Here is a 22,605-nt window from a genome sequence, read left to right as displayed (position 1 = left end):
ACCGTAGGCGAGTCTACCAGAGTGCGGCTCTTTTTTCTATCCAAAATATTGGAGGTTTAAATCACTATGATATTAAATGAAAACTATTATTAATTCAATTAAAAAAACAAAATATAAGAGCCAAATATATAGTTTTTATAATTAGCCACTTTGGCTAGTGGTTTTCTAAAAAAAAATTTTAAACTTTGTATTTACTTAAGTTGCACGGTAGTCTAAACAACATAATTTTTTTCACTGGGATAAGAGGGCAGATATTCCATATCACAATTAGTTGTCAACCATTTAAGAAATGGAAAAATGTGGTCCGTGTTCCACGTCAGATGTGTCGCCACGTCATGAAACGAATCAATATCGCCACTTGAAATTCCTTGACTTTCCTACAGTATATTTGATTTTCGTGAAAATGAAAGTGTGTGTGCATATATGAGGCGTGTAAGGGGCGGCATTTTTGTTAGGCACACACATAATAATTAAGCTGTATATATATAAAAAAAAAGGAAATAAAAAAGTGTAGTTAGCTTTTCTCCTTCACCGGAAAAAAACAGGAGTAACAAATATGAGCAGTTTGAGCAGTGTGGAGGCGAAGCTGCCGCCGGGATTTCGGTTTCACCCGAAAGATGAAGAGCTTATCTGCGACTATCTGCTCAAATGGATCACCGGCTGCCCCCACCCTCTCCCTCTCTTCATCCAACTTGACCTCAACAACTGCGAGCCTTGGGATATTCCAGGTCTCTCTCTCTCTCAAGTCTCAACTATTATTTCTCTCTTTCGTCGTCGTCGTCTCTTCTCAACTCAAGTTGACTTCGCCCTTTCATTTAATTTCAACTCATCTTGCACATGTGTGTGCGAGAGAGAGAGATCCCATTCTGCTGCTTTTCATCTGATCAATTTCCTGTTAAGCTTTTCATGTGATTTTTATATGGTAAAAAAGATTTATTTGTTTTGTGGAACTAGCTATTTATTTCTTTTTGGAAAGAAGTTATGTGTTGTTATAGTTAATTATCCGTCTAGTGTGAATAGAAAGAAAAGTTTGCCCAATTATAGACAAAAACACCATCTACCCCAAGCTTTATTTCTTTCACATTTATCATAAAGTTGTTTTCCTTGTACTATTCATTCCTTTTAGTATTTCATTTTTTCAGTGTAATCTCTCAAAACAATCAGCCTTCAATTTTACATAATCCAAGAGCCTCTCCTGTGCACGTGTATGACTTAACATTAACATGCGAGAGGATAATCATGGGACTGCGTGTAGACAAGGCTATCAGTGATTTTGTAGAATTGGAATATATACTTGTCAATCATCTCTTTCAAACACCTTTTTTGAAGAAACTGACACTCTTGGCCTTGTCCTAACCTGAAGATGGAGACAGCTATTAATTCCAGATAACTAAGATAAATAATTCAAACTCATACTAGTATATATTATAGCCATACGCGTGGATACCTATAAACTGAATCTCTCTTCAATTTAGCCACCATCATTTAAGGCTTTAACTTAAGCCTATAATTTTTCCCTATTTCATTTGGAGCTTCATGTAGTATTATTATTATTATTATTATTATTATTATTATTATTATTATTATTATTATTATTATTATTATTATTGTTGTTGTTGACACTTTTGCCCATATATGATATTGGGCTATGGGGGTGGGATAAGCCATGTGTTGCCGCCCACTCATTGGCATCATCAATGTGGGCATTTTAGCATATGTTTGGATTCATCAAAATAATTTAATTTTTTATTGTGTTTTCAGAATATGCATGTGTGGGGGGCAAGGAGTGGTATTTCTACAGCCAAAGGGACCGGAAATACGCAACCGGGCTGCGAACAAATCGGGCCACGGTGTCGGGCTACTGGAAGGCCACGGGCAAGGACCGCCCCATAATCCGTAAGGGTTCCCTTGTCGGTATGCGGAAGACGCTTGTATTCTATAACGGCCGGGCCCCTAGAGGGCGAAAGTCGGATTGGGTCATGCACGAGTTTCGCCTCGAAGGGCCCGGCCCGAAATCCGTCTCCGCCGTTAAGGTACCCTACTTAATTTATTAATTAATCACTATATATCATCTTTTTTAATCCTTGACTAATAATCACAAATCTAGTTGATCATACATATTCGTCATCATCTTCAACTTGTCAATATTCTGGACGTCATTTAGTTACGGGTTGTTTTCATTTAAAAAAGACTTTTCCCGAATATCTCAATTATTCTAATCCTAACTTTGTTGCCTTGTGCATAAAGAATTCAATGTATCACGACAATTAGTTATTTGGCTACACACTAATTAAATCCTGGCCATATAATAATCTCTTTTGTCCTTTTCCGCTTTCCTCAACTTCCGCTCACCAGAAAGTAGGTGTAATACAATTCTCCAGCTAATAATATTGGCATAGTTTGACCACGCACATGTTTTAAAAAATAAAATAGAAAATGAGTTGAAAAAATTGGTAGAATATGAGTCCTACTTTTAAAATATTAGTTTTATAATAAAATGTGAGAGAGAATAAGTTAATGAAATGTGGGGTCTATTACAAAAAAAATGATAAAAAAAAATGAAATGTGACAATTTTTATAGGACGGATGAAAATAGGAAAATGTGACAAAATTCAGGGACTGAGGAAATACTATTTACGTTCATTCATAAAAAATGGTCTTAATTATGTATGACACATATTTTAATAAAAGTAAAATAGATATAAAAAGTAATTAAAGTAAGATTAGTAAAAATTGAAACCAACCTAACTAGGAAAGGAAAAACTTATAGAGTTATAGTATAGTAAATAGATAGAGAATCCAAAATTTAAAACAATAGTACTATTAGGTAATACTCGCTTCATTCCATTTTAGGAGTCTCGTCTGAATTCAGCACGAGTTTTAAAAAATATAAAGGAAAATTGGTGAAAAAAAGATAGTAGAATGTGTGTCATACTTATATATATTAGTTTTATAATAAAATACGAGTGAAAAAAAAAGTTAGTGGAATGTGCCTATTATCATGTGTGGAATATTCCAACTAGGGGAGTACTAATTTTACAAGAAATAAAAACGTGTGAACAGAATCACCACTAAGATCACCACATCATTAATTAATCATCAGTTTGGCTGCTTGTGATTGAAATAATAATCCTGTTGCAGGAGGATTGGGTTCTATGCCGAGTGTTCTTCAAGAGCAGGTCACAAAGCTCAGTGAGATCAGAGGAAATCGCCGGGAGCAGCAGCAACGACTTCGTATCATCCTCCCCATCTCTCCCACCGTTAACGGACCCCTTCTTCTCATTCGACGCCAACGATCAGTATAATCACGAGCAGGTGCCCTGCTTCTCCATTTTCAACACTAACCAAACAGACCCTAATTTCTCGCTCCTCGACCACATGGACCCGCCGCCGCCGCCGATCCAGAATCCTTGCGATAAGAAGATGATCAAAGCTGTTTTGAACCATCTGACCAAAGCGGAGGATCAGACCAGTGTAAGAGGCGGCTCGCCGAGCTTCGGGGAAGGGAGCTCCGACAGTTATCTGTCGGAGGTGGTTTGGAATAACTACTCGTCATGTTAGTTCTTGGAAACATGTGATTGTGTTTTGGAATTTTCATCTAGATTGGAGTTTTGACGTGAAGAAAGATTAATGTTGGGCTTGGTAGGTATAGGTTGTATGATCTATGTGTATATGAAAATGTTTGGATTGTGCAAGGCTAGAAATTGTGCTATCAATTTAATTAGTATCATGCCTAATTTCATTTGTGCACCTTTGTTGGTTTGTTATTGGGGCTAGTTTTAGCTAGGCTTAGGTTATTAGTTCGCAGACGGCTCGCATCGATATATGCAAAATCAGCGAAAATCAATATATCGATTCCTAAGGACTCGAACCATCCCACATCGGGAAATTAGAAAATATGTTAGGGCTCAAACCATCTCACGTGTGGAAATTAGAAAATGTGCAAGAAATGAGGACTTTTGGGAAGTTGCCCGAAAACAAAATCACGAAGGCTTAGTCCAAATTGGACAATATCATACTAATGTGGAGTTCAGATGTGCATCGCCGAACTCTCACAGTGTTGTGTTGCACGTTTTCTAATGTGATCTCGACCAAGACATGTGGTGATCTGAGTGGCTTGGTGTGGTCTTGGTTTGAGGGGAAGATTGTTGAGATTCAAATACGATAATGTAACAAGGTCCGATAAAAACTTTTATGGAACACGGTATATACATAGAAAATATTAGTAATAATTTGATAGCAAATACCCCACTATTTCAAAGTAACAAGGTCTGATAAAAACTTTTATGGAACACGGTATATACATAGAAAATAATAGTAATAATTTGATAGCAAATACCACACTATTTCAAAGTAACAAGGTCTGATACGATAATGTAACAAGGTCTGATAAAAACTTTTATGGAACACGGTATATACATAGAAAATATTACTAATAATTTGATAGCAAATACCACAGCATTTCAAAGTAGATCCATCCACAACCACAAGATTTATACAGATCATGAGAAATCCTTCGACGTCGAAATATATAATCTTGTTAGATTTAAGATTTACGTAATATTATGAATATTTTAACTTAGGCAGTTGTTTTGGCAAAGTGACTAAAAAACTTGCAAGTGGAAGAAGAGAGGTGGGCTCGCTGTTATTGTTTAATCACTGTTGGCGAAAATGAGATGAACAACATGAAATACTTTAAGTTCTTTAGTAATAATGTTTCCCTCGTGGTATGGATTTTTTTGGATTGACCAAAATAGTGAAATTACATTGGTTAATTCATCCAGCTACTTGACTTTTATATAAAACGTAATCAAGAAAATATAGTAATGGTTTATTGTTATAAGGAATTAATGTATTGTTAAATACAAGTAATTAATGAGTAAAAAACTACAACCAGTGAGTATACATTCAGGTTATTGCTAGATGAAAAACTGAATTGAAAAAGTTTCATTTACAATAGCAAAGTTTACTTATCGTTATTTTTCTATTGTCAAATTAAACAAATAATTATAACAAATATTCTACAGTAGTATAAAGAGATCAGTATAAAGAAATAAGTAAAATTATTGTACAAGTGGATTATTTTTTCTATCACTAAATTTTTAGTGTGGAATCTTATAAGTATAGACTTCAAACATAGTCTCTCTCATTAATAATGAAATATTTTTTTTATTGTTCCATTAAAATTGAAAGATTTAATAAAACGGAATCAATACTATCTCAATGTTTTTCTCTCTTTTACTTTACTTTCTTTTCACTAACTCATAAATTAAAAGTGTATAAAATATTATTGTATTGTATTGAAAACCAAATGTTTCAGAGATATTAGATCTTGTTATCATCAATTAATTTTAATATGGAACTTTAGGGGCTTCAAACAAAATATTAAATTAAATTGCTATTTGTAATCTAAAACTTTAATTGACCAACTAATATAATTGAACCGGAATAAAAAAATTTGAATGACATATCAATATTATTTCTTACTTTAAGTTTGCTCCAATTCATTGGAGTCGTGATGTGGGACATATAAAAAAGCAAATAAAGTTTGAGCTTTCTTAAATTACCGAGTAGGTCCAAAATTCACAAAAATTATTGGAGTTAAATCCTTCTTATGCCAGCTAATAAATAGTAGTACTATATATCTAACATTAAATATTCATAATTTTCCATGGAATAGTAAAAAACAATATGTTCAAACTTCAAAGTATCTATAAGTAAATAAATAATTCACTTACGAGCGGGGTGGAATTAAGCTTGAGTTTTCATTATCTCATTCGAATTTTTCTAAACAAATATTTATCGAATTAAGATCCAAAATTTTCACCAAATACTCATTCATTCACATTTCTATTAAATGTGTCGACAGAAAAAGATAAAATCAATATGTAAAATACGTAATAGTGTTAGTCATATTGAAGACGATGTAGGTGTCAAATATCAGACCAACTTTACCTCAACCAAAAAAATTGGAACAAAAATCGACACTTGGAACATCGATTTCACCCCTTTTAAAATTCACAATAATTAAAAGTAGAAAGATTAAAGGTGTCCCAGTTTAAAAGTTGAATGTCAAAAAAGATGAAATCAAATGAAGTGGAATTGCGTGATGAGTTATACATATTGCCAAACACTAGAAAACAAACAAATTAAAAGGGTTACGTTAATGATCGTAATTACAATAATTTGACTATCACTTTCACTCATCTAACTACACAGGTAAGAAGACAATTATGTCAAGGAAATAACAATAAATCCATCTTACATCATCGCTCAGATTTTATACCCAATATATTCATTTTTTAAAAATAATAATGGGAACCCAAGCGCCAAATGTGTGGTGACGATCGGCTTAAATTAAAGCTTGAACAAAATCATAATGGATTTTACATTAAACATTAATAGATCTTTAATTGCTTTCATTTTCAACTTTGACCAATAGGTTCTAGTTTAATTAGTGAATCTTATAAAAATGGCACAATTACCCTTGCATAAAGAAAACTACCAAATGGGTTCTAATTTAATCAGTGAACAATTAATTGTCCTTTTACATAAAGAAAACTACCATCATCTCTTAATTATATTCCATGCTACTTGTACCAATTCAATCCCTAATCTAAAGCTCAAGTGGATAAAAAAAGATAAACCTAAGCAATCTAGCATGATTAAATTTGACTATCTGTATTTTTAGTTTAATTGATAATTTGTGTTAAAATTTTATCACAGTAGTTAGCAAAAATAATTGTCAATGAAGAAATGATGAATAATTCCATGTTGGCCAGTTGAGAGACCTGAGACGGTAATACTTGGCAATTATTTTTATAAACAATTCCATTTAAATCTCAATTAAAATTTCCTTAAAATATTATTTTGGAACACGTCAATGACATATGTGATTAGTTATCGATGATTGAATCATGTAATAATTATATTATTGATGGACTAATTAATTAGAATAGTATCTGACGTTAACGAATCATTAAACAAAAATTACACGCGCGCGTATATTCCATCCAAACATTAACTAATTTATTTATAAGCAAAACAAATGGATAAACATTATCAAAAGATATGCCGTACAAAGGGCAGTATGACAGTATCCACCAATCATTCGATGAAGAAGATGTTATTTACAAGTATAAAATAATAAGTATAGTGTATGAAGAAGATATTGGTGCATACTACGATTGAAGAAAATAATTTAGATTCTTATATTATTTATAGTATAACTATGTTTACTTTGTAATCGCCTGGGGTAGAAGAGATTCTTGAAAGCAATGTATCACCAAACTCACCAATAAATCCAATTAAAATCCCCAATCTCGCTCCAAATTATCATCTAATTTGGACTAAAGGTCTATTTTGGTCCTTAACATATTGCGATTTATTGATTTTGGTCCAAAACATTATCTTTTAAATTATTCGGTCCCTCACAAATAAAAACGGGTCACATTTGGTCCGAATTTGACGGAACCGTTAAAAGTTAACGGTCAACGCAAATAAGTGATCCGATGATGTTGTTTTTGGAGAGCTTGAGGTCGGTGAGGGAGGCTCACGTATTGCCGAGCTCCGGAGGGATTCAGCCAGTGAGGTGGTTGTGAGAGAGGTCTAGGGTTTGCAAATTTTTCAGCGCGCCGAAAGCAGAGGGGATTTCGCCGGAGAGGAAATTCTCCGGCAGAATCAGCTCCACGAGGCTGGTGCAATTGGAGAATGATGGCGGCAACGATCCGGAAATCTGATTCCCCGACCAATCGAGGTGAGTAAGGGAGCTGCATTTTTCAATCTTCAAGCCGGAGATGGTGCCGGAGACGTTGTTGTAGGATAGATCGAGGTATTTGAGCTTATCAATATGGAGGAAGAGATTCTCCGGTAAAAATTTGTTGATGTTGTTGAAGGCAAGATTGACGTACTCAAGACTAGGACAATTGGCGAACATGCTCTCCTGTAAGTGGCCGATGAAGCCAGAGAAGGAGAGCTCGAGCTCCTTGACGGAATATGGAATTTGGAGGAGAGAAGAGTTGGCGTTGACGACGAAGGAGTTGGCGGAGAGGTTGAGGGAGAGGAGCATGTCGAGGGAGGAAAGCGGGGAGAAGGAGATTTGGCCGACGAGATTGGACTGGGCGAGATCGAGGGCGGTGACGCGACGTTGATCATTGCAGGTGACCGTTAACTTTTAATGGCTCCGTCAAATTCGGACCAAATGTGACTCGTTTTTATTTGTAATGGACCGAATAATTTAAAAGATAATGTTTTGGACCAAAATCAATAAATCGCAATATGTTAAGGACCAAAATGGGCCTTTAGTCTCTAATTTGACTTCTACATTTCATTTCATATCTTATTTACGGTACAAACAAATAGAGGGATGATTAATATATAACTAAATCTTAATGCATAACTCTCATATTCATTCTATCCCAAGAAAGTTGAGTTATTTTTTTTCACTCGTTTTGAAAAGGCCATAATGAATAGTTAAAGTGGATATATAATAAAGTAAAAGCGAGAATAATGTAGATTAGACTCTTCTCTATATTATTCTTGCTTTTACTTTACTATATATCTATTTTAACTATTTACTATGATTTTTTTTAAAATGAGTGAAAAAAGAAGTGACTCAATTTAATTGAGAATATTGACATGTAATGCCAAATTAATGGATTTTGGGTATACATGGATCAACAAAAGAAAACCATACTACTACTATTTTGTAATGGATCAAAATGAGATCAACAGCCATTGAGATTCGATTTCTTTGGACATGTCTAACTCTAACATTCATCAATTCACTAAGTCACCCAAATTGAACAAAAAAAACCCTCTAGTTTAGAAAAATTACTATTGTAACTATATTCATATGAATTACTGCCAGACTCAACTTGAATAACAAAAACTAAAAGCAAAGTTAGTTATCCAAAATAAGGGTGTAATAAAATGATAACTGTGATAACTTTGATAACTCGTCGACTCTGTTGGGTAGGTAGGTTAAATTCGCACAAGATAATTAATTAAGATGGGCTTTAAGAAAATGACATGTCATCTCATTCTTTTGGGCTGTTAAATAATCCACTATTTTGAACCAATTCGCTCCGGGCCGAGATGAGATTTGATGGCCTAACATAGACCTTATTTTATCTACCAATCATCCAAATAATTCATATAACTAATATATATTGGTCTTATCTATGCTACCAAACAGACACTCAATATATTAAAAGATCAACACAATGACATAAATATATATACTGCGTTGACGAGTTATCAAGATTATCACATTAAGCTAATTATCATTCTAGCACAACCCTATCCGAATATATATTTTTCCTAGATTTTTTCAATAAATATACTTATAAAGTAACCTTTGGTCAGCCCAATGGGCCTCCCATAAAAGTGTAGAAGAAGGCGGGATGCTGTCGTCATTTCAACAATCATATCACATGTGTTCCAAGAAATGAAGTGAGCAATCCACTACGGCCCATTGGGCTTCCCGAAAAATGCAGAAGCAGAAAGGAGCATTCATCATCGATCACACAAAACAGAGAGCGCCACTTTTTACTTCAACAATTATAATCTTGCCCTTTGAAAAGTAGAGAGATTTTTATGAGATAACACAAAGCACAAATTTATGGATTTAGTTTTGCCGCGGTTTGTGTCGCCCAAACTCAAGAATTGCAGCTCGCCAAATGCTCCCGCGCTGCGAGGTGGTTTAGTTCAGGCCAGTCGGAAAACCCCCAAAACTGCTAGGGTTCGTTCGGAATTCGACGCTAAATTGAATGGCGCCCTTTCTGCTGACTTCGACCCTCGCTTTACTGACCGGGTTAGCACCATACTCACACTCTGCTTTATGTGTCAATTTTTTCCAATTTCGAGAACCTGTTTTGTTGTGTATTTTGTGAAAAAAATCGTAGCTACTTCAATTTCGTCTGGCCATACATTGTAATGAACATATTTGGTACAACAGCAAAAGGCTCTTGAAGCTGCCATGAACGACATCAATAGCTCCTTCGGGAAAGGAAGTGTTACGAGGCTTGGGAGTGCTGGTGGAGCATTGGTGTAGGTGTTCTTTTATAATGCTAACTAATGCTTTCCAGTTGGTTATAACAATTTTGTGGATGAAGCTCTAAATGGAAATAATATTGGACCCTGCTTCTCGAAATATTGATCACGAATCTCCTATTAAAAATGATAACTTTAATTGCAAGAGGAGTTTAAAATCCTGCATTTTTTTACATATTCCAAATTCTGCAGTTTTTTCATATGAATCTTCGGCATATCTATTACTTCATGCAGGGAAACATTTCCTAGTGGCTGCCTGACCTTGGACTTTGCTTTAGGTGGTGGTCTTCCCAAAGGAAGAATCGTAGAGGTTTCTATTTATACTTTCCCATGCTATCTCATTCATTTGATATTGCTTGCTTTGTATCATGAACACAATGGAATTATTATTCCAAAAAGCATTAGTGTTTCACACCATATGATTAAAAAAAACTCTAGACACTCACAAATTTGCGATATTATGGAACATTGGGATGTTTGCATGTCATACTGACATGAAGTTCGGTGAGCTATGTCACGTTTGTCATTTTATTATACAACAGAGAAATGCCTAATTGGTCAGTGCTTAATTATATTAACCTGCTCTATGGACTCTGATAATTATGAACAAGCTTCAAATGGTTCATGATTGTAGTTTACTAGTTATAGGAAATACTGTTTGGAGCCTGATAATTTGTTTTTTTCCTTGTCAGATATATGGGCCGGAAAGTAGTGGAAAGACCACTCTAGCCCTCCATGCAATTGCAGAAGTGCAGGTCTAGTATGTGCTCACTTTTTCTTCTGTCTGTTGGTTCACTTGAAAAGTCCATGCATTTAGAAGCTAGTAGTTAGACTAATCCTCCTCACGTTTGACGTGAAGTACAATCTGACATTCTTTTGACATTGGACTATCAGAGGCTTGGTGGAAATGCTATGCTTGTCGACGCGGAGCATGCTTTTGATCCATCTTACTCAAAATCTTTGGGGGTTGATGTAGAAAATCTAATTGTTTGCCAGCCTGACAACGGAGAGATGGCGCTAGAGAGTAAGTAATCTTGTTGACATTCAAAGAATTTAACAATTTCTAAGATTGGTGGCCATATCCTTTAAGCTTAATTTACTTTACATAATTTGTTACCCTTACACTTTTGTCTGTGTGTCAGTTGCTGATCGCATCTGTAGGTCTGGTGCTGTTGATCTCATTTGTATCGATTCAGTCTCAGCACTTACTCCTAGAGCTGAAATTGAAGTTAGTCATAACTTGCATTGCATTCATTTGAAAACTGATTTTTACTTCGTATAAAGTGAATAACTTTTGGTAAGCACTTTCTGCATAGGGTGAAATTGGGATGCAACAAATGGGTTTGCAAGCACGCCTTATGAGTCAGGCTCTGCGAAAAATGTCAGGCAATGCTTCTAAAGCTGGATGTACACTTATATTTCTAAATCAGATCAGACACAAGGTACTTAATGGAAAATTTTAAGTTCCCAACTTATATAGAGGCAAATAGCAAATCCTACTTTTCAAATTGTGTGATACATTCATTTTTTTCTCACTTTGATATTCTGTTTTCAATTTACTTGCTTATAGTCTTAAGCCTTATAATATTACACTTTTGTTTGGGCCAGATAGGAGTGTATTATGGAAATCCCGAAGTGACAAGCGGTGGAATTGCTTTGAAGTTCTTTGCATCTGTCCGGCTTGAGATAAGACCTATTGGGAAGATAAAATCGGTATGTCCTGATCTGGCTATATTAGCAAATATTAGCCTGTTATATTAATTGTTTTGGCAATGAATCTTAAATGTTATATGTTGTTAAAGGTTAAAGGTGATGAAGATGTCGGTGTTAAAGTTCGCGTAAGGGTTCAAAAGAGTAAGGTACATGACAAGATTTTTTTTAATTCAGGGTTTGGTCAAAAACATTGCGTCCGTATCCTAATGTTCTGCTATGTTTTTATAACATTTCCCTACATTTTAGATTTTTTACCATGTACAATATGTAGGAAATTCTGGCTTTGGTCATATTTGTCGAATATTGTTTTATGCAGGAAATTCTGCTCTCTATTTTAACCACCATGCAAACTCTTCTTTATTTTTAACCACCACTCTTTTTTATGCCTACATATCCCTAGTTAACCCTCGTACTTGGAAATTGGAGTTGAGGATGCATCCATATATATTGCCTTTTGAGTTTTGTCTCCATTGTGCACATTGCATGTCATTCGAAATAAAAAAATAGACATCTTGACCTCAATGTAGTTTTATTTTCTTCACTCTAGTAGACATTAGTTTTGACTTTCAAGCTAACATGCTTTTTGGTAGGTGTCAAGGCCGTACAAACAAGCTGAGTTTGAAATTATATTTGGGGAAGGAGTCAGCAAACTGGTTTGTGCAGTTGTGCATATTGTTTTTGTCTTTCCTGGTGTATTGTTATTTTCGTACTTTATGTTTATTTCACTTTCATTTTAGGGTTGTGTTCTGGATTGTGCTGAAATATTTGATGTTGTTTTAAAGAAGGGGTCGTGGTACAGCTATGGAGATCACAGGTTTGATTTGTCATATTTTTGGTTGAAATGCTTGGATAATATGACACAAGTTGTGTGATTGGTTAGCCGGGTCTCTAATTGGATTACTTTGGATGTCTATTAAGTTAAAAACTAGTAACTATATAGTTTTGTGTATAACTTTGCGATTAAGGGCGCTGAGGCTATATACCTAGAGTTATAAAGCTCCTTCTGAACCTCGCAGTAATTACAGCACTTTTAAACCATGTTTGCCTTCATATATACCTGTCCTCGAGTAATGCATCGTCAATCCCATTATTCTGAAGTTGACTTTGAAATGTAGGTTGGGGCAAGGAAGAGATCGAGCATTACAGTTCTTAAAGGAAAACCCTCTCTTGTCTGAAGAGATAGAGAAGGTACTGCATCACATAGCATTATTCTTTATGTTTGGCTCTGGATGTTATTTGAAGATGTTTTCAGATCATGGAAACAATTAGTTGCTTCGGCTCTTATTCTATTAACACAAGCATGTTCATTTGATTGATCAAAACACAGCACCAGTTAAAGAAATGGTATCTGCATAAATGAGTGCATTATTATTATTATTATTATTCCATGCCAGCTAAAATTTGGTTTGGTAGTAGAGTACAAGTTACGTTGTGCTTAAGGGATTACGTTGCCTCTTGCAGAAAGTCCGAGTTGAGTTGACAGAAGGCAGCGGCCAAATAGGTTCATTTGTAAAGTCATCGTTTCCACAGTCGGACGAGGTAGATGCATTCCAAGAAATGCAATGAGACGAATGGCTGCATACACCTTGTATTATTCATCAGACTTGTTGTGTGTTCATTTTCATTTTCATTTTCTGTAACTTGAATATTGGTTGCAACTCAGTGCAATTGCTTTTACATTTAGTTGGAGCGACATGAATGAATCGATTGCTCCTTCCCCTTTGTGGGAAATTTTGGCTTAGATCAAAGAATCATCATATATAAAATAGTGCATTTGTAGATTGCATAAAGCATAAGAGGAAGATGGATAGTGGAATTGCTGGTAAACAATTGAGATATGTATATCACAAGGCAAATTTTACAAGACATCGAAACAGAATCATCTATAGATTACAGATGGTAGTGGGAAAGAAACATGATAGTAGTTCTAGTTTACTGCACCAAAGCACTGGTGTTGTAGACAAGAAGCGCACCGCCGGCAAGGATGCCGAGGAGGGTGACGGCCCATATGGCCAAGCCAGTGGTACCCCCGACATAGACATCGCCACTCGGAGACCAATCATTCCTGTCGTAGATAGGGCTGCACATGCCATATTTCCGGTCACCGTTAGTCGAAAATCATTCCACAATTGGTGAGCTATGCTGTGCTATTGTGATGACTACTCACCTGTATCCGTCCACGTTAGCACCGTATTTGTCCACGAATTGGTACACGCCCTTTCCGGTAGCCTTCCTGCCGGAGGCATCGACTCCATTTCTCAAGTCCATGCCGCCGCCGGTTCCTACACAAGGAGTTGAAATGGTTAGTTTTTTGTTGATAAATGAACATAAATTTAAAGATCGAAAGCATTCTTTGTTTAATTGATGTTTAAATGAACCATAAGGTGTGTCGGTCTTGATCTTCTTGCCGCCGCTGGCTTGGACTCTGAACGAGGCGGTTCTAGCAAGGGATGGGATGCCGCGGACGGCGAACTTTTCGGCGGTGAAGGAGGCGGGCTTCAGCGCCACTGAGCTCATCACTGTGCTTGCCATTTGATTTCTTCTCTCCAACTGCAACTGTAACTGTAACTGTAACTGCAAGTGCTTTGGGTTGATAAAATATTATACTGTACTAGCATTCCACGATTCTTATCGATACACGTGGCGATCCGTTTCTGGTTTCATTCTGGATATGATGTTAAAACGTTATCACCATTTTGCAACATTTTGGACACCTGGAGATTACCTATTGGCTGCATAGATATTTGTGTTCTACCTTATTTATAACCATCTTTGCGCTTCAATATTGTGGAAACAATATTTCCAGCTCTTTTCCTAATTATATCCAGAATAATTATTTTTCGAACTCCACGTAGCAGTGGCACTCTAGAATTATTAGGAAAAAATGGTGTGGATTTGTCTAACTTGGAAATTTCCAACCAAAAAATAGTATTACGTTATCCTATTTGAAAAATATAAGTCAAATTTAACTAAGCACATCAAGTAGCTAGGATAGTCCCCTCAAGAAAAGTGTATAGTATTATAAATATGTTTAAGCAGGTAACTATATCTACACCAAATTTTCTTTATGAAACTATTAATCCTACATTGAATTTTTGATATAAATAGTAGTATCAGTATCTTTTATATTAAAAAAGTTGAATTGTGTCTGAACACCTCGTGTGTGCTTTTTAGTATGATTAATGTTGAATATTTGAAAAGGGAATTTCCTGTTAGGGGTCAAGCAAAAGAATATTTTCATACAATATTATACTTACACAGCAGCAAAACAAATTAAATAAGTACGCATTCTCCCACTTGACCAAATAGGAAGGAATATACAATTTACAACTAAGCCATAGTTCTTATCGTCAATAATAAAAAAATGCATTCATAGTTCTTATTGTAAGTAAGAAAGTTTTTATTAATGTAACATAATAAAATGAGTCCACAATTACTAAAATATGAAGGAAGAGTCCAGAAATTGTATTTGCCATGTAAAATTAACACTTTTTGTGTGAAATTCTAACGGGAAAAAATGAATGAAATTTGTACAAACTCATAGTCATAGTCATAGTCATAGCAATATCCGATATAGAAATCTCTAATTGCAATTAAAGATTGACATAAATTTCGTGATATTTTGAGTTTGTGATCCTAATAAAAACATTTTTTCCCCATATGAAACTTAAATTTGAACTTTCCTAGAAGAAAACACTTTTCCATGTAGGTTTGTGTTAAAATGACAACACCATTTAAGATGTCATTGTACCATCAAGGACAACCGTTAGATTGATGAACAGATTCAATCTCAGTCGGCAGACTTGCTTGCCTATGTATCATAGATTGCTTTATTATCTTTGGCTTTGTATCGCAGATTGCTTGAAACCATATGCCGAGTTGTTTGCCTATGTATCGAAGAATGTTTGTATATGTATCGCAGATTGCTTGCCTAGATTGTCATTTTAACTATGGTGTCACCATAGTTCTCTGATTTAGTATCTCATATTGCTTGAAACCATATGCCGAATTGTTTGTCTATGTATCACATATTGCTTACATATGTATTGCAGATTGGTTATTACCTGTTGTCACGTTGTCACTTTAAGAATTGTGTCACCGTAACGCACCCCTTCTGATACGGCTATTATTATTATTATTATTATTATTATTTAGTTAATTAATTATGGATTTTCATATTTTTAATATCTTTTGTCTTGCTCATTAAGTTAGTATCCACTATTATAAATAGTGGACATTGTTCTTTAGTTCTATCATTCAAGAAATATCAATTATCCTTCTATTTTATTTTCTCTTACTCTCTTTCCTTTCAAACGTGCAAAACGCACAAAATCATAATTTTGACGCCGGATTGATCGACGGGCAAAAGCTCCCGCGACGTTCGACGCAAAATCTACGAGTTAAGGAACTTCATCCTTAACAATTGGTGCTTTCATCGTGATCTCTTCCTCCGAATCGCTGACATGTCGTACAGCTACACCGGATATCAACTCCGGCAGGCGGATTGACACCCATGGCAGCCTGTATCTCAACCCCTGCTCCATCCGATCAGAGATGGGAGACTCTACCCACAACACCATCCCTACCAAGCCCGTCAACCCACTTCCTGGGACCCGCCATGGCTGCGCCAGGAAACTGCGTATCGACAACCATCGTCCTACGAGCCCGATTTGTACTCACCACCACCGCCCTCTTGTTGGGACCCGCCACGGTTGTGCACACAGCAGGGATACTCTCAGCCTTATCAACCGCCTCAGCAACTACACCACACCTCTCTCAGACAACCCACTAGCTGGGATCCACCTGCCTACTGGGAGACACCGGGACAACGCCCCTTCTACGAGGTCTCAGCATACGATCATCCGCTGTCCCCCAGCCATAACTCAGGATGGAATCAGCCCGCACCGCAACCACCTTGTCCAGCCACCACCAAGGCACATCCGACTCTCGCACAACTTCAACAATTGTTGGAAGCGTGCTACAGGATGGAGTCTCTCCTTGTTGCAGCCGACCGACGCATCGACAACATGCTTCCTCCCGAGCTGCCTGAACCCGCGCAGCCCTACGACTCCCAAATTTTCAGGTTTGGGGACCTCGTTCAGCACATTCCTCCATCAGGAAATAGCAAGGCTTCGCCGGGGCCGTCGGGTTTAGTCCCCTACGACTCATTGGCTCCGCCGCAGCAGTCGAGTACATCACCACCACCCTTTGCGCTGCTTCCCAATACCGCTCTCGATCAGTCGCCGCCACAGTCGACGTTGATTCCTGATTGTGATCGAGTTGAGGAAGTCTTTGCTGATTCTGCCAAGATGATTCCTGTTTCTTCTGTTGGTTTTGGTGGACTTGAAAAGGTTGAGAAGATAGAGAAGTCCAGTCCGGATTCCGCACGTAAAGAGAAACCGGTTCACGGTTGCATCAAGATTCAGTGCGCGCGACAATTGAATGCTTCTCAATTCAAGATTCCCCAAGTCCAGATTGGTTTGGGTAGTTCCATTGTGGACAACGCATCGCTGAAATTATTGAGTGATTCATCTCATGTAAGGGTTGTCGCAAGTATGAATCATCGATCAACATCGCTCGACGCTGATGCCCGGTTGATTCCTCCGCAAAATGACACTTTCTGCTTGAGCATTCATGGACGCATTGCTGCAGGGAGACGCTCAACTATTCGGTGTATGTTTGACCCAGGAGGATTCCTCGACACTCATCGTTGCTTCATGGTGCCCACCTTGAGGACAAGGTGGATTTCAACCTTGTGGGAGTTGATATGGCTATTATTATAATTATTTAGTTAATTAATTATGGATTTTCATATTTTTAATATCTTTTGTCTTGCTCATTAAGTTAGTATCCACTATTATAAATAGTGGACATTGTTCTTTAGTTCTATCATTCAAGAAATATCAATTATCCTTCTATTTTATTTTCTTTTACTCTCTTTCCTTTCAAACGTGCAAAACGCACAAAATCATAATTTTGACGCCGGATTGATCGACGGGCAAAAGCTCCCGCGACGTTCGACGCAAAATCTACGAGTTAAGGAACCTCATCCTTAACACATTCCCACGCATAAAAAAAAGGTTTCCCACACATTAAAAAACATGACGCTTTACCCTTCACAAATCAAAAGCTAAAAAGTCATACAGTGCGTTAGATAGGTTAATCATAAGTTTGATGAATGTATTTTGATTTGATGAGAATTTTTAAGAAAAAATGATGAATAAAAATTGATAAGAAATTGCAAATTATACATTAAATCTGGGCGTGTTAATATACATTGGGTATAGAAAAAGTGGAGGCGTGTTAAAACGAGGTGACCCACTTGACCAGACGATACTGAGTCATACGACGCGGTGGACTTTTATAGTCTTCTCTTTTGATATTTCAATTGATACATTCTTCTTTGGCAGCAGATCTCTTTTGTTTTTTTCTTCTTTCTTCTGCTTTCTTTGATCCATCGCGTTTGGATTTTCTAATTATATTAATCTTGCAACACATGGAACTTCCTAGATTTCACGTCACTATTTTTGAAGAAAACATTTTTCTCTAAATCACCCGCTATTTCTGTTTATTTTATTTTATTCTCTTCTCAACTGTAGTTCGTTTTCCGTCGATCTAAGGTTTCGGAGCTTCTCGTGGCCTTGGACTGCAGGTGCTTATTAATCTCAGCTAACTTCTCTTTAATTTTATGCCGTTTCCACTAATTTCTCTCTCTTGATTCATATTGATCAAGGTGTGATTGGGGTTTCTCTTTTCTGGTTATAGGCATGTACAATGATTATTAACTTTCTGTCCCTTCTAAAAATGGGAAGCAATCTCATTTGGAATTTCATTAGTTCTTCATATCAATTGTCTAAAATCAGAGCATCATGTAAGTTTTAAATCTTGATTCTGATAGACATTTTTAGTTATTCGAAATGTATGCTTGAGCTACCACTCACTATAATTTAATTATGCATGGTGTTATTTGTACATATTTGTGTAAGGATGCTAGTTAGTACATTGTAGGTACTGTGATTCTGATAAATGTGGCTTCCTTTAATTATCTTATGAGACTGTCTAGTGTTTCACTACTACTCAAACAGGGCGTTTTAGGTAGTAGTATTGTGATGCTCCTCACCAGAAATACATAGCCTTGTTGTTGTAGATGTTTGAGAAACACATGTAGATTTTGATTTATAAATTGATGAAGCCATTGTAGAATCTTGATTCATTTATCCTGAGAGATGTCCTATATAACTCCCTTGATGAACTCAGTAATTGATTATCAATGCACTACGGCATCCCTTGTAATTGAGAGTAGAAGATTTCATGTTTCCAACATTATATCGTGTAATTGAGAGTATGATTTTGTTAATTTAATTTTGATCTATATATCTTTTGTGTGTTGCAGTTTCCACATTGTGAAGCAATATATCTGTGGATATACAAGGCTGAAGTCACTGGTATATCCTACAGTTATGACATGTCTATCATTCTTATGCGGGCGAAATTCAGCACAAAGCGATCCGGTGCTTGGAGATGGTAAACCTCTTAAACTTTTGCATGTAAATGATCCCTGCAAATTATTGGACGAATAATGATTCTTTCTTTTAACTTTGATGGTACTTCCTTCTTTAGTGACCTGTTCATATTTTAAGCTGCTATTGTTTATTTATTCATATTTCTTGTGTATTTTCACTTATTGTTATATTTCATGATCACCTTTGAGTTGATTCTAATGAGGCTAAATCATTTACAGAGCTCTCAGGAGTGCAAAATGTTACTCTATACCCATACAAGGAGCTGACGATTGCCACCAATGGTTTTAGTAAAGCGAATAAAATCGGAGAGGGAGGATTTGGTTCCGTCTATAAGGTAAAAGAGGAGTGTCTCATATTCTTCATTGCATTAGGTAACAGAGTTTACTTCTACTTTTTTGGAGGCAACTATACAGAATTCTGATGGAAATTCTCTTGGGATAAATAGGGAAAACTTAGGAATGGGCAGATGGCTGCAATTAAGGTTCTCTCTGCTGACTCGAGACAAGGAGTTAGAGAGTTCTTGACGGAGATTCAAGTGATTTCAGACATAGAGCACGAAAATTTAGTCAAGCTTTATGGTTGTTGTGTGGAACAGAATCAAAGAATCCTCGTGTACAACTATCTTGAGAATAACAGTCTAGCAACGACACTTCTTGGTACACCTTATAGAGATTATATGTCCTTGCTATCATAAAGATGTATATTTTGCATCATTAGGTAAGTTTGTCTGATGATCTCTAACAATCTGCAGGTGGGGGTCACTGTAGCATCCATTTTAGCTGGCAAACACGAGTTATGATTTGTACAGGAGTTGCTAGGGGGCTTGCCTATCTTCACGAGGAAGTTAGACCTCATATAGTGCATCGAGACATCAAAGCAAGCAATATTCTTCTAGACAAATATCTGAGCCCAAAAATTTCAGATTTTGGCCTTGCCAAGCTCATACCTCCGAACATGACTCATGTTAGTACACGTGTTGCTGGAACCATGTAAGTTGCAACATCTCCTTGAATTTCTCAGAGCATGCATGCCTTTGTTGAATTAAATCCAGTGGCTTGTATGTTTTTGGTGTTTATTTGGATGTTTTTGTCAGACTTATGATTTTTTAATCCTAATGATTCACTATGGATAATTTGATCATTTGCAGAGGTTACTTGGCACCAGAATATGCAATAAGAGGTCAGTTGACACGGCGTGCAGATATTTATAGTTTTGGGGTTCTTCTTATTGAAATAGTCAGCGGGAGATGCAATACAAATACACGATTACCCATAGAAGAACAGTACATTCTAGAAAGGGTACACATCTCAACTTTGCTGAAACCGTCTCTTTGAAAACCTCTCCTTGTGTTCTAATAATGCGTCGAGATGACAAAAACACTTTGCAAAAATAAACCATCAAATGGTTTGAAATACAGACTGATCCCATCATGGTGACATTTTATTATCTTGTCAATATTTGTTTTGTTATTTTTCTTGAGAAGAATCTTGTCATATTTGTTATATAACCCTTAAAGAGTTTTGATCATTAAAAGTTGTTGTATTTGGGATGCAGACATGGCAACTTTACGAGAGAAAAGAGCTTGTGTTACTAGTGGACACAGCGCTCAACAGACAATTTGATGCCGAGCAGGCTTGCAAGTTCTTGAAGATCGGTCTGCTTTGCACGCAGGACTCTCCAAAGCTTCGGCCCTCCATGTCTACTGTTGTCCGGATGCTTACCGGAGAGCAAGATTTTGATGAAGATGCAATCACGAAGCCGGGACTGATCTCTGATTTCATGGACTTGAAGATCAAAAGCGATCCAAAGCCAAAGCCCAACGCACACCTCACATCGTCCAATTTCAACTCATCTGGTTCTAATACAGCTGCGAACTCAACATGGACGTCTGCGCCTTCTTCTATTGCTACCATGCCCTTCACCGCCGTTTATGATCGCAGCTCTTGATGATTAAATCTCAAGGGGAATCCGCTCGTTTGAGGGTATTTTTTCATTTGTTAGAGGATTCTTGTACAATTTGTACCCGGCTTGCTTAGATTGCATTGTTTCTTTTTTATTTTTTTGTAGTTTTGTTCCAAGCTTGTGCTTCTCATGAGACGAGATAGCTATGTAAATGAAAATGAAGTTATCTATGAATTGCATTTGTTATTTGTAAAGGTATATATTTTTTTACTAAGTTAAGAGTTGATTCCTGCTCTCACCTTATCATCTCTCCCTATCTGTTGTTTCAAAGGCATACAGCATCTATTAATCATAGAATGTGCAACTTCTTTTTTAATAAATTAATTACACGGCAAATTCGAGTAGGTTGTTGACAGCCAGCTCTATTCTGAATTACACAAATGTTTTAAAAATAGAACAGCAGTTTATGATTGGGGTTGTTTATTCTATACTTCATTAAGTATTCACATGATGCACATTATTGTAGATGAGCACCGGGAAAATTTCTATATTTGGAATTGATGGACTTTGTTAAAACTAATACTATATATTTATTTCTACTAGTCAACCATCGGATTATACTTGTTGCATATTCCCCGCGTAAAGTCTCTCTGCCTTGATCTATTAGCATTTTTTTATTGTTTACCTTTTCAATGTAACCAGTAGGGATGTCAATCTAGCCCGAAACCTGCGAGTCAGAACCGAATAACCCGGTAAAATCATATGGTTAGAGCCTGAAAATCGGAACTCAAATGTAGAATAGGGCTACATGGGCTGACCCGTTCGGGTCAGCGGGTTATGCAGGTTGGCCCGGGTGGGTTGCGGGTTAGCCCATGGGTTGAGCATTTAAACTAAAAATATAATTAAAATTTTGGGTTATATATCTATATGAAGTGTATATGGTAATTTCAATATTAAACGCAACATTGATATGAAGTATATATGATAATTATGTCTTCTCTCTCAAATTGAAAGTTAGGGTTATATGGAATATGGTTGATATGATTTAGTACTATTTTTTGACATACTACTATCTAAACTATCTTTTTTAACTGATTATAATTTATTTTTCAGGTATACAACTAAGAATGTCATTCAACTCCTTTGAAATGCATGATTTTGATTTAATTGCAGTCAGGTTCAAGTATGCTACTAATTAAGCGATATGTTTATGTATTTTGTTTCATTCCAATTGTTATTATTTTCTTTCTTTTGATCACTTTGATAATCATTTACTATTTGTGACAATCTGTTTTTTTATAAGTTAGAATATTGGATTGGATAGAAAATAACACGTAAATTACTTTTATCCCGAATAGCCCGTGGGTTAGCTCGAAAACCGAAAATTTAAGGTTAGGGTCGAAAATTTATAACC

At 36.3% G+C, this 22,605-nt stretch overlaps 4 protein-coding genes across 5 annotated transcripts; 3 read left to right on the top strand and 1 right to left on the bottom strand.

The window, feature by feature from the left end:
• The first annotated feature begins 417 nt into the window (after positions 1 to 417).
• LOC121744925 (NAC domain-containing protein 21/22-like) lies at positions 418 to 3,750 on the top strand. The gene is made up of 3 exons (XM_042138636.1): positions 418 to 728; positions 1,762 to 2,033; positions 3,142 to 3,750. Exons 1-3 carry the CDS (start codon positions 557 to 559, stop codon positions 3,559 to 3,561), a joined length of 864 nt encoding a protein of 287 aa, XP_041994570.1. The 5' UTR covers positions 418 to 556; the 3' UTR covers positions 3,562 to 3,750.
• A 5,788-nt stretch (positions 3,751 to 9,538) lies between these two features.
• LOC121744916 (DNA repair protein recA homolog 1, chloroplastic-like) lies at positions 9,539 to 13,449 on the top strand. Its single transcript, XM_042138624.1, has 13 exons — positions 9,539 to 9,814; positions 9,959 to 10,050; positions 10,288 to 10,363; positions 10,746 to 10,808; positions 10,948 to 11,077; positions 11,196 to 11,281; positions 11,370 to 11,495; positions 11,662 to 11,766; positions 11,856 to 11,912; positions 12,357 to 12,419; positions 12,504 to 12,580; positions 12,882 to 12,954; positions 13,228 to 13,449. The coding sequence occupies exons 1-13, from the start codon at positions 9,623 to 9,625 to the stop codon at positions 13,330 to 13,332; spliced, it is 1,245 nt and encodes a 414-aa protein (XP_041994558.1). The 5' UTR covers positions 9,539 to 9,622; the 3' UTR covers positions 13,333 to 13,449.
• A 133-nt stretch (positions 13,450 to 13,582) lies between these two features.
• LOC121744944 (photosystem II 10 kDa polypeptide, chloroplastic-like) lies at positions 13,583 to 14,343 on the bottom strand. The gene is made up of 3 exons (XM_042138657.1): positions 14,145 to 14,343; positions 13,934 to 14,048; positions 13,583 to 13,846 (listed from the first exon to the last, which is right to left on the bottom strand). Exons 1-3 carry the CDS (start codon positions 14,296 to 14,298, stop codon positions 13,699 to 13,701), a joined length of 417 nt encoding a protein of 138 aa, XP_041994591.1. The 5' UTR covers positions 14,299 to 14,343; the 3' UTR covers positions 13,583 to 13,698.
• Positions 14,344 to 18,109: 3,766 nt separating this feature from the next.
• LOC121744918 (cold-responsive protein kinase 1-like) lies at positions 18,110 to 21,489 on the top strand. 2 transcript variants are annotated; one of them, XM_042138627.1, is made up of 8 exons: positions 18,110 to 18,418; positions 18,532 to 18,637; positions 19,160 to 19,290; positions 19,508 to 19,623; positions 19,735 to 19,945; positions 20,041 to 20,278; positions 20,437 to 20,587; positions 20,844 to 21,489. In XM_042138627.1, exons 3-8 carry the CDS (start codon positions 19,227 to 19,229, stop codon positions 21,234 to 21,236), a joined length of 1,173 nt encoding a protein of 390 aa, XP_041994561.1. In that variant the 5' UTR covers positions 18,110 to 18,418; positions 18,532 to 18,637; positions 19,160 to 19,226; the 3' UTR covers positions 21,237 to 21,489. The 2 variants fall into 2 exon arrangements, with proteins under 2 accessions (XP_041994561.1, XP_041994562.1); XM_042138628.1 differs by lacking the exon at positions 18,532 to 18,637.
• Positions 21,490 to 22,605: the final 1,116 nt, after the last annotated feature.

This window comes from Salvia splendens, chromosome 8, assembly GCF_004379255.2.
Source record: "Salvia splendens isolate huo1 chromosome 8, SspV2, whole genome shotgun sequence".
NCBI lineage: Eukaryota > Viridiplantae > Streptophyta > Magnoliopsida > Lamiales > Lamiaceae > Salvia > Salvia splendens.
Note: the sequence above shows the minus strand (reverse complement) of the source record. Positions and strands in the feature narration are given on the sequence as shown.

Excerpts from the sequence above, each read along its gene's own strand:
- LOC121744918 (XM_042138628.1), top strand. The coding sequence starts at position 19,227 with ATGACATGTCTATCATTCTTATGCGGGCGAAATTCAGCACAAAGCGAT. Across the intron at positions 19,291-19,507 it reads CGATCCGGTGCTTGGAGATG|AGCTCTCAGGAGTGCAAAAT; the intron begins GTAAACCTCTTA and ends AATCATTTACAG. Across the intron at positions 20,279-20,436 it reads ACACGTGTTGCTGGAACCAT|AGGTTACTTGGCACCAGAAT; the intron begins GTAAGTTGCAAC and ends GATCATTTGCAG.
- LOC121744916 (XM_042138624.1), top strand. The coding sequence starts at position 9,623 with ATGGATTTAGTTTTGCCGCGGTTTGTGTCGCCCAAACTCAAGAATTGC. Across the intron at positions 10,809-10,947 it reads ATGCAATTGCAGAAGTGCAG|AGGCTTGGTGGAAATGCTAT; the intron begins GTCTAGTATGTG and ends TTGGACTATCAG. Across the intron at positions 11,496-11,661 it reads TAAATCAGATCAGACACAAG|ATAGGAGTGTATTATGGAAA; the intron begins GTACTTAATGGA and ends TGTTTGGGCCAG.
- LOC121744944 (XM_042138657.1), bottom strand. The coding sequence starts at position 14,298 with ATGGCAAGCACAGTGATGAGCTCAGTGGCGCTGAAGCCCGCCTCCTTC. Across the intron at positions 14,049-14,144 it reads CAAGACCGACACACCTTATG|GAACCGGCGGCGGCATGGAC; the intron begins GTTCATTTAAAC and ends CTCCTTGTGTAG. Across the intron at positions 13,847-13,933 it reads GCTAACGTGGACGGATACAG|CCCTATCTACGACAGGAATG; the intron begins GTGAGTAGTCAT and ends TGGCATGTGCAG.
- LOC121744925 (XM_042138636.1), top strand. The coding sequence starts at position 557 with ATGAGCAGTTTGAGCAGTGTGGAGGCGAAGCTGCCGCCGGGATTTCGG. Across the intron at positions 729-1,761 it reads CGAGCCTTGGGATATTCCAG|AATATGCATGTGTGGGGGGC; the intron begins GTCTCTCTCTCT and ends TTGTGTTTTCAG. Across the intron at positions 2,034-3,141 it reads AATCCGTCTCCGCCGTTAAG|GAGGATTGGGTTCTATGCCG; the intron begins GTACCCTACTTA and ends ATCCTGTTGCAG.